This window comes from Oreochromis niloticus, linkage group LG4 (assembly GCF_001858045.2).
Source record: "Oreochromis niloticus isolate F11D_XX linkage group LG4, O_niloticus_UMD_NMBU, whole genome shotgun sequence".
Taxonomy (NCBI): Eukaryota; Metazoa; Chordata; class Actinopteri; order Cichliformes; family Cichlidae; genus Oreochromis; species Oreochromis niloticus.
The window spans coordinates 24,709,603-24,723,460 of NC_031969.2; the positions used below are offsets into that span (position 1 = coordinate 24,709,603).

At 40.1% G+C, this 13,858-nt stretch overlaps 1 protein-coding gene across 1 annotated transcript in view; it reads right to left on the reverse strand.

Moving 5' to 3' along the window:
• Window positions 1–13,858, reverse strand: part of baiap3 (BAI1 associated protein 3) — a 46,136-nt gene that overhangs the window by 6,902 nt on the left and 25,376 nt on the right. Inside the window, exons 6-29 of the mRNA XM_013269596.3 lie at window positions 13,299–13,358; window positions 12,649–12,715; window positions 12,163–12,376; window positions 11,851–11,895; window positions 11,118–11,195; window positions 10,395–10,500; window positions 9,529–9,636; window positions 9,349–9,441; window positions 8,958–9,061; window positions 8,751–8,868; window positions 8,447–8,571; window positions 7,536–7,626; window positions 5,631–5,687; window positions 5,428–5,525; window positions 5,225–5,276; window positions 4,946–5,097; window positions 4,726–4,849; window positions 3,654–3,794; window positions 3,413–3,508; window positions 2,933–3,148; window positions 2,734–2,802; window positions 2,568–2,647; window positions 545–653; window positions 23–94 (exon numbers count right to left, since the gene is read on the reverse strand). Of these exons, the coding sequence (XP_013125050.1) occupies window positions 23–94; window positions 545–653; window positions 2,568–2,647; window positions 2,734–2,802; window positions 2,933–3,148; window positions 3,413–3,508; window positions 3,654–3,794; window positions 4,726–4,849; window positions 4,946–5,097; window positions 5,225–5,276; window positions 5,428–5,525; window positions 5,631–5,687; window positions 7,536–7,626; window positions 8,447–8,571; window positions 8,751–8,868; window positions 8,958–9,061; window positions 9,349–9,441; window positions 9,529–9,636; window positions 10,395–10,500; window positions 11,118–11,195; window positions 11,851–11,895; window positions 12,163–12,376; window positions 12,649–12,715; window positions 13,299–13,358 (2,475 nt within the window). The remainder of the gene's footprint in view (window positions 1–22; window positions 95–544; window positions 654–2,567; window positions 2,648–2,733; window positions 2,803–2,932; window positions 3,149–3,412; window positions 3,509–3,653; window positions 3,795–4,725; window positions 4,850–4,945; window positions 5,098–5,224; window positions 5,277–5,427; window positions 5,526–5,630; window positions 5,688–7,535; window positions 7,627–8,446; window positions 8,572–8,750; window positions 8,869–8,957; window positions 9,062–9,348; window positions 9,442–9,528; window positions 9,637–10,394; window positions 10,501–11,117; window positions 11,196–11,850; window positions 11,896–12,162; window positions 12,377–12,648; window positions 12,716–13,298; window positions 13,359–13,858) is intronic.

The following is a 13,858-nucleotide window of genomic DNA, read 5'->3' on the forward strand; positions in this document are numbered from 1 at the left end:
GACAGATTGGACGAGTTCCTACCTTGTAGTCTCCGCTCTTCATGTCTTCCAGGAATAGACCCTCGCCCCTAGCATGAAAGAACTGCAACAGAGTCTAAAGCGATTGAATAAAAGCATTAAACTCGGGAGCTGGGACTCATAACATTTATCCCTCTATTTTTGATAGACTTGTTGTTCACACAAACAGCATGAAACCTCTGGCAAACATTGCATCTATCTGCCAGCCTCCAAAGTCATGCCATGACTTTTCATGCAAATATGTCACGTCCTCTTCCAGCTGGTTAAATTGGAATTAGAATATACAACATTTCCCACATTGTCATTCATAAGGGAGCTCACTTTGGCACTGAACTATTACCTAGTGTCTTCATGAATATCTGATATATGCTAATGATTGTACGCCAAAGGGCATACCGAGATAATTAAAGAATGCAAGCGGCAATGATAATCTTAACATATTAGACACATGTCTTTTTAAACAGACCATTCTTTTCAGTGAGCACACAGACTAATAGGATTATTGTGCGATGCAGTAATCACTGACCTCTACTGTGTACTGGAAGCGGTTGTAAAACTCCACCTGGACACCCCTGTTTTCAGTGACCGTGTCCAGGATCATCCGCAGGAGGAGCTCCCACATGCTCTGGAGAACTCTACCAGGAAGCAGACAATGAGACACCCACACGTGTGTTTACCAGCTCTTCCAATTACACCCCATGTACTCTCACTATGTTTTCACAGATAATAGCCCGATAATGAATACTTGAAAGTGGTGTAAGTGCTAAAGGCTATTATTATTATTTCAACGCTTACATTCATACACAAGCGCAGCATCTTATTTGCTGAGCTGTCACACATTTTATATGGTACAACAGAATAGAGAAAATCTCTTTTTGAGAAAAGGAAACAAGGGATTTTGTTGTGTAACTTGGTTCGTCGAGGAACATTTCATATGCGGTTGGAGTGAACCAGAAATCTATTTTGGGTTGGCTTGGATTCCTTGTGGTTTCAGCAATCAAATATATGCTGATCATGCAGTGTTTTATGTGCATGAGAAACATAAGTAACCGGGGGATATTTGGTGTGGTGCATGCTGGCTGAACTGCCACAATAAATCATATTTATAGTACAGTGCAACAAGCCTAAACCACTTCTTGACTGACAGTGTTCCATTGTGGGTTTCCCTATCCTGGTATCTTTCTCTGGTCTTTGGGATCATTGTTATAATGAAAAATGAAGCCGTTGCCAATCAGATGCTTTCCAGAGGGTATTGGATGATGGATCTGAGTTCATAATCCCATCAACTTTGACAAGATTCACAACAACCCTGACTGAAATGTGGCTGAAATTTATGGCAGAGCCTCTGCCAGATTTTATTGGTTAGTCCAGTTTTGTGTAATTTCACACACCTCAGCCTCCTTGATTCCCTTCCACTGACACCATTTCTGTTGAGGCTTTGGTGAACAGTAGATGGATCAACTGGAGGGCAGATACATCTCTCAGGTCCTTCGTCAGGTCTTTTTTTTGCTATTTCTTAAGGACATGACTTTCAGATACTGTTGATCTGCTGCAGATACTGTTTCAGGCCTGCCACTTCTTTTTTTGTCCTCCGCTTGTCCAGTTTCCTGTGTCAAGATGTCAATTTTTGGCTAATAGCTCTTTGGGAATAACCTTGTTGTAGTGCAATAAGGTGAGAGGGAAAAATAAAATCTTGCTATTTTATGCCTGTCAAACTGTGTTATCCGTGTCATCATTTCCCGTAGATTAAAAAATGGGGCCAATTATGTGCGTTTGCAGCAGGCTACTGAAAAACAAAAGGGTAAGAGTTTTAAATTCGACCTTAGTTTTTTTGAAAGTGGTGATTTGCTAATTGCATTGTTACGTGTCTTTTTAGGCTTGAATGATTCATAGATCTGTGTTAAGTGGCTTAAATAAATCAAAAAACAAATAAAAACATTCCTCTGAAAAAGCCTGGAAAAGATACAAGCACTGGATGGAAAATTAGTGAAAAAGCAGTCAATGTTAAAGAAATCCTCCAAAGCTTCGGAAAGGCTGGAGAAGACATTACAAGAAAGTCTAGATCCTTGGATGCTTGCATCAGGGTTATGCACATCTTAAGGTAGTATAAAGATATCATACTTTGAAATAAGCCTCAGAATAGTCTGTTCTTGCTACAGTCAAACTTATTTTCACAGTATTTTGACTATCACTCAAAATACGGTTCTGATTAGTTTTGTATGTATGCCTCTTCAACTATGAGCTGTATGTGCTGATTCTGATTTTTCATGTTCTTTGTTATGTTCATGTTCTGTCTTGTGTATGACATGATTCAGTGGTTTTGTACTGAATGTCTATTTCTTTTAGCACAATTGTGACTCACAACAGTTATTAACGCATTAAAGTCTACCTCCCCCCTGCCTTTTTTGGCATCTTGTGATGACATTGCATAGTGACTCAAAAAGCAAGTTTCGCTAAAGGCAACAAAAAAGTCTGTGTGCTGTTTTTAGAAAGAAATGCAAGAAAAAACATACTTGGATATTAATAGTAAAAAGAGAATTAAAAAGTACCTGGTTAGATTTTCTTTTACAAGGTTTTCTGTCAGGATGACCATAGTGTCTTGTAAGTACTTCATGAGAGGGGAAACAGCCTGGGAGAATGTCACACATTACATAAATACCACGAAACACCGCTAATATAAGGATAAAAAAAGGCTAGGCGGCCATTGCTGCATACGTCATCATTGTTGATGGAGTCAGGAGACAGGCTGATGTGCTGGATGTACCTCCGCAGCTCAGGCAGCATCTGCACAGGAATATTTAGTCACAGATGTTCACGAAGGTGCATACTTCAAGTATACAGATGTCCGCATACGCTCAAAAAGTTCTACAAAGTGGTTTGTGAGAAACAGGGAAATTATACTCCTCGTGTTCACCTTGTCAGTGAGCAGTGTGATGAGGCGTTTAGCTTCTCTCTGCAGGTCCAGGTCCATGTTGAACAGCTGTCCATTCAGAGCCTTGTAAACCTGCTCTTTCCCCTCCACCCCGCAGGATTCCTCCATGGCGCGCTCCACACCCTGCCAGTCCAGGTCCCGGGGCAGGTGACCCAGGAAAACACGCACATGCTCTATATTGTTCAGGGCGATGCAGAGCTAGCAGAAAGCGAGGAGGAGCAAAGGCGGAGAAACAGAGGGTAGAGGTGGAGAAAAAAAGAAGGAAAAGAAGCAGGGCTACAGAGAAGTGGAGGGATTGAGTGTGAGTGTAAATGATTGATGACGACAAGAAGCAACTGCTTTGTTTTTGTGTGTATAACATATCTGCTCTCCCGCTGAGCCCTTTGTGTTGACAGAGAGCTTGCTGACATCGTTGACGTCATTCTGTGCCCACCCCCGGTTCTGTCTTGCTACAGGCGTTACCTGCACTGTGAAACTCTTGTGGTCTCGGCCCAGCTGGTTCCTCTCAATCTTGTGCGTTATCATCTCTGAGTAGCACACGGCCTCACTGCAGAAATTCTGCAGTAGATAAAATCAGTCTTGTCATTACGGCACAGCTCCCTCAGTTTCCTTTATGATTTTAACTGATAAACTGTATGTGTCATGTTTCTATGTGCACAGAATATGAGTATGTGAGTGTGGCAACACTATAAGTGGCACTCACGTCTGTCAAACGTGTGACAAAGATGAAGGCCCCCGCAGAGTCTGGCCAGGCCAGCTGGACCCAGATCTCGCGTACCTGGCTGAAGCAAGCTGTCACTTCAACTGCTGAGGAACTGTGCTTGGCTTGCTGCAAAGGTCCAAGCTACTCACAAAAAAATAAAATCAATTTTAAAAAAGACAAAACATGGATTTCCTAATATTTACATTTTTTTACTTGCATGAAAATCTGTAACATTTTAGCATGTTTTGCAAGCAGGGAATGAATAACTGCTTTAAACTTAACACGATAAAACATTTTAAAGTAGTTCCAAGAAGGTACATGACCTGTGATTAAAAAATAGGCAGTCCACGCATAAAAAACAGACCTGATTTAAATTTTCCACTTTAAGGTCATATAGTTGTAAAGCTCACTTCCAATGCTGCTTCTTCTAATTGGATCACTTCTATTACAGCTCGTAGTTCTTCTATTTTTTTAGCCTTTATTAGAAAGTGAAGCAGTGAATATAGACAGGAAAGTGGGGAAAGAGAGAGGGGGAAGACACTTAGCAAAGGGCTACGAGCTGGACTTTGGTGTTGGCCATTATCTGCCAGCACACAGCGCAGTTTTTTGACCAAACCAACTTGGCCAAATTCATATCAATTTGAAGAGGACCCATTTTGCCACAGTGGACCTGAGTGATCTATGCACAACAGCAGCACTGGAAGTGGTCCAGTGGTGTACGCAAAGCAGACCTTGAAAGGAAGATTGACAAATCAGTTAAGGATGTGGTTTCTTCTTCTTTTCTTTTAATCACTTCTTGTGAATAACAAGTTTTTAATACTGCATTTGTGGACCACTATAACTTGTCAACTGACTGAGGTACTGGCTGATCAGCTAATCAATGCTAGCTTATAGAGCCAGACAAATTATTTATCAGCAGATTAATGCTTCTCCTTAAAGTGAACACTGTACATGTTCAATAATGGTGAATAAATAATTATAGTACAAAATATTTTCATTCTTAGGAAAAAATATAGAAAAACAATGTTTTTCCTTCTATTATGTTCCTTCTATTATTTATGTCATTTCTCACCTTATCTGTTTCCACTGCCTTGCGAATCCTGTCACAGGACCTGTCGTGAACAATCTGCAGCCACTTGTGAATTGAGGACTTGAACCAGTTATGGAAACCTGTCAAGGCCAACATTTTAGCATCCCTGTAAAAGAGAAATACATTCATGAGAACATGACTTCCTTTCAGTGTCTTTTACATTGTTACATCAATACAGGTTAGAGTCAAAAGGATGACCAACTTGAGAGGAAGAAACTCTCGAAAGCCTTTGAGGATTTTCAAGGACATGAAGAGCTCGAAGATGGTCTCTCCCATTGTCTGAGTCAGTCTGGAGCTCTCCTGCTCGAGAGTCCCACACACCCGCTCCATCGCCACGTTCACATCATCAGCTACCTGTCAGGTCAAAGGAAGTCAGCGTGTTTCATCCGTGTAAAAGTTAGCAGCAACAACAACATATGACTCAGACAGACTTGTCATGTCATGTTTACAGTGACCTTTTGCATCATTTTCAGTGACATACCTGCTTTTCCAACAGTCTGTATGATATGCTGAAGAAATCTACTTTCACTGCACTGTGGAGAAAACAAACACACAAACAAAGAAAAATATGAAATCCCATCAACAACCAAGCACATAAATCAGTGTGTCACCACTGAATAATAACATGACACTTATCGGTTGTTTTTTTCCCCCTCAGATGTCTTGCAGAAAACTGCTGTTCACCTGTAGAAAAGTTTGTTGTAGATGTTCTGGGCCCTCTGGACGTCTGCACATACAGCATCAATCACCTGAACCAGCTTCTTCAGCTGTTCCTCCAGAGTCTGCATTGTCAGAATATAATGAACATCATCCTGGATGAGAAAACTCAAGGTACACTGTGTAAAAGATGTTAAGATATCTATGATTTAGGACCAAAAGAAGCTTACTCCTTCCTCTGGTTTATATCGAGCGATTAAGCTCTCGTACCACTCAGCAGTTCCTTTCTGTTCAAAAGATTAAAAGGAGAATAACTGGGCTGAAGTAAAGGGCTCTTATTGACTAGTAAGTATTTCTTACATTCAGCATTTGTCATCATAAGACACTCTGTGAATCAATAAAAGCTCAAGTGTTAAACACATTTACTTCCTCATTTAAAACTAATATCCATATTTCCATATTTTATTGGTACTTTGCTGCATTAAGACCAACAATAACATCCACAGATATGCAGTACATCACCACACTCTGTACACTAAATGACTAGGTTATTAGGCACATCTGTTCAACTGCTTAACCCAAATATCTAACCAGCCATGACGGCAACTCAAAATATTTACGTATGGTTGTCGGTATATTTCAGAATTTCAGAAATTGCTGATCTGCCTGGACTTTCCCACACAACCATCTGTAGGTTTTACAGAGAATGGTCTGAAAAAGATAAAATGGTACTGGGTGCCACTCCTGTCGGCTAAGAAAAATATCTACACAAGGTCAACAGACAATAGAAGATTGGAAAAACATTGCCAGGTCTGATGAATTTCACTTTATTTCCGATGCTAGTGTCAGGATTTCTCATTAAATACATGAATGCACTGATCCATCCGGGATTGTATTAATAGTTTGAGTTGCTGCTCTTGGTTTAACAACGTGGGGAATATTTTATTTGGGACACTTTGGGCCCTTAAAACCAAATGAGCATCATTTCAGTGTCACAGCATACCTGAGCACGTCCTCCATGGCATGTCACAAAATTCAAATCATCTCAAACAGTTTTTTAAACATGAAAATGAGTCTGTGTTCAAACTGTATCCACAAGTAGCAGATCCTTCATGACAATATAGACCAAAATCTATGAGGAACGTTTCCAGCACCTTCTTGAATTTACACTATGAAGATTTAAGGTCAAGGTCAAATTTATTTATATAGCACATTTCCAGATAGACGATGCTGCACAAAGTGCTTAACAATATAAAAATACTATTAAAAAGAAACAATGTAAAACAATAATAACAATATAAAACAATGATAGGACAATAAAAGAATTAAAACAATAACTAAGACTATTAAATAAAAATGCTTGGGTCATAGTGTGTTAAAAGCCAGGGCATAAAAATATGTCTTTAGTAGTGATTTAAATTGATCAAGTGTTTGTGCAGATCTAATATTTAGGGGAAGACTATTCCAAAGTCTGGGACCTGCCACAGAGAAGGCTCTATCTATTTGAGATTAGTCCGTGGGATGGATAGCATTAATTTCGAGCTAGACCTAATGGTTTTTCCTGGAGCATAAACAGAAAGGAGCTCAGACAGGTAAGAAGGGGCTCCGGCATTAACTGACTTAAAAACAATTGGATCCTGTAGGAGACAGGAAGCCAGTGTAGAGAAGCTAAAACGGGGGTTATATGCTCTCTCCGTTTGGTACCAGTTAGCAGGCGAGCAGCTGCATTTGAAGACGATGATCGGAGGCCTGGTCGAGACCAAAATACAATGAATTGCAGTAGTCCAATCTGCAAGTAAGGAAAAGGTGAATGACACGTTCGAAGATGTTAGCTGGGAGGTATGGCTTTACCTTGGCTAGCTGTCTTAACTGAAAGAAGCAGGATTAGACTACTGCACTCACCTGCTTATTCAATTTAAAAGAACCATAAAGGTAGACACCGAGGTTTTTTACATGTGAGGTTTTTTACATTTTTACATTTTTTCCAAGGTTTTTTTAGGGCAGTTCTAGCACCTGGTACCTAATAAAGTTTCATAAGTACATGCATGAAGGACAACAATTAATTCATCTACTACATTAAAAAAATCCTGCTGGTCAAAAACTTCATGGGTCACCCACACAAGTTTTCTTGTTACCTTGATAGCAGTAGTGATGTCGAGATGCAGGTCATTTCGAAGAGGACACACAGTCTTAAAGGCACGCATGTTTTGCATGTACCCAATCCCCCTGACAGTCACAGACAGAAAAAGCCAGCGACAATGTATGAGTGCGATTATATCATAAAGCAGTTATACAGTAACATAATGTTCTTTAGACCTCAGAAAATATAAAAGCTATATCTATTGCACTTTAATTGTATGCAAGATTCTGCATATCTGTGGAGAAAATGAGAAAGATAACTTTTAGATAAAGATAACTGTTAGGTGAGTCACTTTATGTGTGTGTGTGTGTTTCAGAGTGTAGAAAAGAGTTCCCTTGAGGTGCTGATAACCGGGAAGAGCAAGACTTCTTACTGTAAAAGCTTCTATAAAAAGCCAGTCGCCTCTAAATTAGTCCAAACCAGGCACATGAACTTCAATAATTAGCTGCTTTTACCGCAATTTATAAGATACAGACTCCTTATCTCTGTGCTCTTACTTTCTTCCTTTGGTCACTGCTACATACAAGCAAAAGCCAAAAGATGGCGATTCTTCTCTTGCTGATCCAGATTTTGCTTGTCGATGGTTTCTCATTTCTAGTTATCCAAGACTTCTAGTTAAAATTTCCCCCTTGGTACATTAGTCAGGTGTTAGTCTTTTTTTTTTTTTTTTTTTTTTTTTTACAACAAATTGGGCTTTGAGGAAAAGGTGTTATAGCTCTTTTGACATGAGTAATGAACAATGACATTTAAAACATTGTTTAGTGAGTAAGGAACCCAACACTGCTTCCTCCACAGAGTGTGACTGACTGCTTGTAGTCTCTCTGTGTTTGTTGGGGTGAATGGCTGAACATGTTGTCGGTATGAGAGCACGGGCGAGTGCGTGATGCGATGGTGGTGTGCCTTTACCTCAGCATGAGCTCGTAGCGTGTAATGGCAGCAGCGCTGGTGCAGGGGAAAACCTGACGCATGTTCTTCATCAGGCACAGGCAGTGCTCTGTGTACAGCCTGAAGCTGTCTGACAGCTGCCTCTCCTGGACACAGGAAGGGCCCTCAGTTATAGCTTCCAGTACACTGGCTGTGAGACATTTTTGGCTGAACCAAAAACCTTGATGAATGTCAGTGAGGAGCTGAGCTAATGAGGTGACTGTTTCTAGATGATGAAAGGTTTTTGTTTTTTTCCCTGTTGGGGGAGCAACGGTGTAGAACCTACTAGGTCTCCCCGCACAGCGGGAGGGTCCCACTCTGCATCGATAGTCCTCAGGAGGCGCAGCAGCAGGGAGTAGCACACCCTCTGGGTCCGATGGTGGCTGCTGTAGCACTGCCAGCGACTGCATTAAAAATGAAACACGCACCTTCCACCTGATGCTAAAGCTTTCATATAACATTCGATCAATTTTATTCCTCCATTAATACTCACATAATAGCCTGTTGCAGAGGTGAGAGATCAGTTTGCACAGCATGGTGAGTTAGCACAGTCCATGCTGGAGGAGAAACCTGCCCGTTCCAGTTGTACGGCTCTCGCTGGAAATACATGTGGAAGATTACAGTCATTTTAATCACATTTCAACCAATGTAAGAAGAAACTCTTTGTACAGTTTGTGCACTTTTGAGGCTTCTTTTCTAAATACAGTCGTTTTAGCCATGTGATAAACTGGCAGCCTATGCAGGGTGTACCCTGCCTTTCACTCTCTGACAGCAGGATTATTTCCATCTGTATAAGTTTATATTTAATAACAAAAAATATGACTAAATAGTTAAACAGAAAACAATAGAGTGTGCTTAGAATAAACAATCTAAAAGAAACTCACCTTGACATGAGCATGCTCATACTCCACAATCTGACTCAGCAGTTTCTTGTGAATGGAGACATTTGTCTCCTTCTTAGACAAAGCTGTGTCTCTCTGAAGGTCAAATGAACATTTGAAGTCTTATCGTACACAGAGGAAGACACGTTTTTATATAATGAATAACTGTTGTACTTTTAATACCTGGCTGGTGAAGAGCTTCAGAATCAGGTGACATTCTCCCTGAACTTTAGATGCACTCGAGCGTGGCTCAAGCTTGAACCAGGTGTCGTAGCCCATAACGGGAATTTCCTAAAGAAGGAAAGCAGCTTGACTTGACATACTGCCAAATCTTTTACAGTATGTCCTTTAATGTATTTGAGTTTGTGTGAGATAATGAAGATGCAAGGGGCAGGGATAGACTTAATGGGGTAAACCATCTGAAGCCACGGATTGAGCATAAGAGAAGTGAAGAAGCATGGAGCGGGTGAAGACGAGTATTAGAGGTGATTTGTGACAGAAGGATAGCAGCAAGAGAAGGAGATGATTTACAAGATGGTGTGAGACATGCTGTGATGTTTGCTTTGGATGTGGTGGCACTGGAAAAAAACAAATAAACAATAATCAACCAATCAACCAAAAAAAAAGCCCAAAAGAGGCCACGCGGAAGCTAGCAGAGTTAAAGATGGTAAGATTGTTAGTGACCAGAAGTGACAGGACAAAATTAGAAATGAGTATATCAGAGTGACAGCTCAGGTTCAGCAGTTTGGAGACAAAGGTAGAGAGGAAAGGCTGACATGGTTTGGACATGTGCAGAGGAGGATGACATGTACATAGGATGTTGAATATGGAGCTGCCGGGCAGGAGGAAAAGAAGATTCGTGACAGAGAAGATTCATGGATTCAGTGAAGGAAGACATGCAGAGGGTTAGTGTGATGGAAGAAGATGCTAAGGATTGGGGTGAGATGGAGGCAGATGGTTCGCTGTGGTGACCCCTAAAGGGAGCAGCTGAAAGAAGAAAAGCTTGTGTGTGATTTCTCTGCGGAGACAGTTGCACTTTGTTCACTCACATTCAAAGGAATATTGATGCATCCGAGGAAGTCATCTACATTCTCCTCAGAGCCCGATGATGCAGATCCATTCGCACGCACTGACTTTGCTATTTGCTTAAAATACCTGAGCGGAAAATGCAGGGAACAAAGTAAAGGGTGAGTTTTCAGTTTTTTCTGCATTTAGCTAATGCCTTCATTATGTGTGACTCACAATTAGAGATACTGCATTTATTTACTGATGCCAGCTGACCACTTGTTACTTTCTTGTTGGATTGAAATTGCAGATTTTTCACCACGGAATGAGGATCCCTTAATCCCTTGGCTATGGTTGACATTCTCAGGTTTTCATTAGACATGTCTGCTATTTATTAGTCTCTCTGTGACCTGGCTGATCTCCTCATGTTCTCTGTGTGCACAGATTTATTGGCACCAGGGTTTTCTGTATGTCAGTCTTTCAAAGGGCAAATACCAAATGATCCTGTAAAATTAACAAGCAGGCTGCTATCAGCTTTTTGAACATGTGCAGACAAACCAGGTCTCTATACTCATCAGCTGGAACTTCTGGAATAATTCACATGGAAATGACACATTTAATGACTCATATTTTTACTGTTGCAATGTCAACTGGACTCACGAATTAACAAGTTTAATTGTTCCCAAAATTAAAAAAGTTTTAAGGATTTCTGACAAAATTACACTGGAAATCCAGAAGTACTGTTAGCATGCAGTACTTTCTTCTACCTGCCCATTCCTCGAAGTCCACTGACTTCATTGAGCTTTTTGCAGGCCTCAGCAACAGATACGTCGTCATCGTGATCCCTGAAGGAAAGAAGACGAATAAAAGCTTGTTACGCTCTCACATACTGCAACACATGAGAGGCTGTAAGAAGCTGTAATAAACTGAGAAGAGAAGGTGATCTATAATCAAGGCCCATTGTTGTTTAAGAAAAGCAACTTTTAGCATGACAAGAGGCAGGAAATGTTTCGGTAACAGCTGAATAATGGGGACATTTTGTAATTTAGAACATCACATTTTAACAGGCTATTTGATTTGCATAATAATGATATTCACACTGAATGATGCGGATAAAACTGTTACATTTTTGCATAATTAGAAAGGATGATTGCTTTGTTTCACTTTGGACTTTTTCTCTTTTGCTTGTAAAACTTTGATCCGCTAAAATTGAGAAAGTGAGCAGAACCAGGCGCTAAACTGGGCAGATTGTGAAGCTTTTGACAAAGTAATAAAAAAGATAGAGCTCTGTGACTTTTCTAGAGCTGCAGTAATGAGTTATTTTAGATGATTTTGTTGCTGAAACACAAAATATCAACTTTTTTTGACTGATTATTTTCCAAAAAAGCCAAAATGTGATGATTTCTGTTTCTCAGCCGAAAGAATATGCTGCCTTATATTTAACTAAATTGAATATTATTAGATTTTAATAGGAAATAAAGTTGAATTGAATCATCTTACCATATGTCCAGATGTAAGAGGTCATTGTGGACATCGTCTATTTCACTAGAACACAACAACAGCAAAGCAACAATAAAAAACTAAAGACCCGGAAACATCATCGTTTAAACGCTCATTTTCATCAGCAACACCGACAATAATCGGCTCAATTCTTCAGTGGCTCTTTTCACAGAAATGACATTGTGGCGCACTGGTCACATAACTAGCAGCTTTGGGCGTTAGTGTGAAACTAATGAAACCGTGATTCCTGCATATGACACATACCAGCGTGTGCAGATCTCTGATAAAAGTTAGAATTTGTCTTGTACTCACAACACGAAGTGCTCGTCCCACACTGGGTTCAGAGTCTCAGGTTTGACCTCAGTCACCTGAATACACCTGGCTGGTAACACTTCCTTGGTGCTGGAGCGTTTCTCCAGCTTGTCCTTCCTCTTTCTGAAGCTGAACTTTCTCTCCTTCTTCTCCTCCGTTTCCCGAGGGCTCTGGCCCACGAGGATGCCCAGCATGCAATACGGGTCACTGTAGCCTGGCAGGGTGCAGGGTGACAACCAGAAGACAGTGTTGGATAGTTACTGTTACTGCTGTTTCATTAGTGTAGTTCATTTGTCATAGATTAAACATTATATCCGACTACTTTGATTATAACATCAGCACTCATCATTACACTTTAGGCTTAGTAGCTTTTTCTTTTTGTACAAAGTGTCAGAGTGGGGAAGAAAAGTGATTTAATCACTGTGAGTGGATGAAGCACATTTCGATAAATATTAGAAAAAGATCATGTAATGAATGAAATCTCACCATTTGCATCCTTGGCCATTAGATTCTTTGCTTTCATAACAGAAACTCTCAAGGAAAAATTGGCTCTCTGTGGAAAAGAATTTTATGTCTGTTTAGTTTAAAACATCTGAGTATATTTCAAGGATGATGGGCATGAATTTTAAAAAATGATAACTTCCTATTTCCTGATAAACTTCAAGTAAAAAGGCAGTAAAACTCAGGCAACCTCTATTTCAAAACACTTCAAAGTTCTTTACATGGATATTAAAAGGTGTAAAGTGGCAGTCAAGTAAATAGCCCAAAAAAAAAAAAAAACCCAACAAAAACCCAAAAAACATGCTGTACAAAATGTAGCTTTTACTTGTTACAAGTTTTACATTTCACAAACATCTTCAAGGGCATGACTGCACCCCAACTGTGTCTCTTCAGGCCATGCTTTCACCTTATTACTCCAGAACCTTTCCGACGCATTAAAGCACCTCCTGTGAGGGCATGGCTGACTTCTGCAGGATTTTTTTCTACCATGTTTCATTTTAACTTAGGGATATCTTGAAAGGCTCACCCGAAAAAAGCATATTTGATATAACTCACATAATATTGCAGCTGAATTCTGCCTGTCCTTCTATTACAGAAGACACAAAATTTCCTTGAATGCCGCAAACAAATCTCACCTTGGATTCTTGAACTTTCTGGAGAATGATTTCATGTTCTTCCTCACCCATATCAAAAACCTTTAGGGGGAGAGTGTCAGTCAAAAAAGACCTTTTAACCATACCTGAATTAGAGTTTCTTAGGTAGCAAGATTACAACATACAAAATAGATAACAGAGTTACTGCTTAAATCTAACAAAACATCTCTGAAATATGAAAAACATAATTCGGTCAAAGTCCCTGGCAGAAGCTAAGCTTCTGTTAAAACAAGAAAGCCAAAAAAAGATGCCCACTCCAGACAAAAATAAAGGAGACTACGATTCTTAGGACGACATCATCTGAATGAATGTAATATAACAGCTGAATATCAGTACACAGTGTGACTGGGCTTTGATGTTTAATCAGTTTTGAGCCAAGAGCATCTGCTCTGATTCTTACAGCCCGCTCACAACAAATAACGCTCTCTCTGAGGCTACCATCAGTGTTACTGACAGAGATTTAATGAAGCTCAAGAAATACAGTCTGCTCTTCTCATGTGTCCACGAGACAGAGAAAAAGACAGACAGACAGACAGACAGAC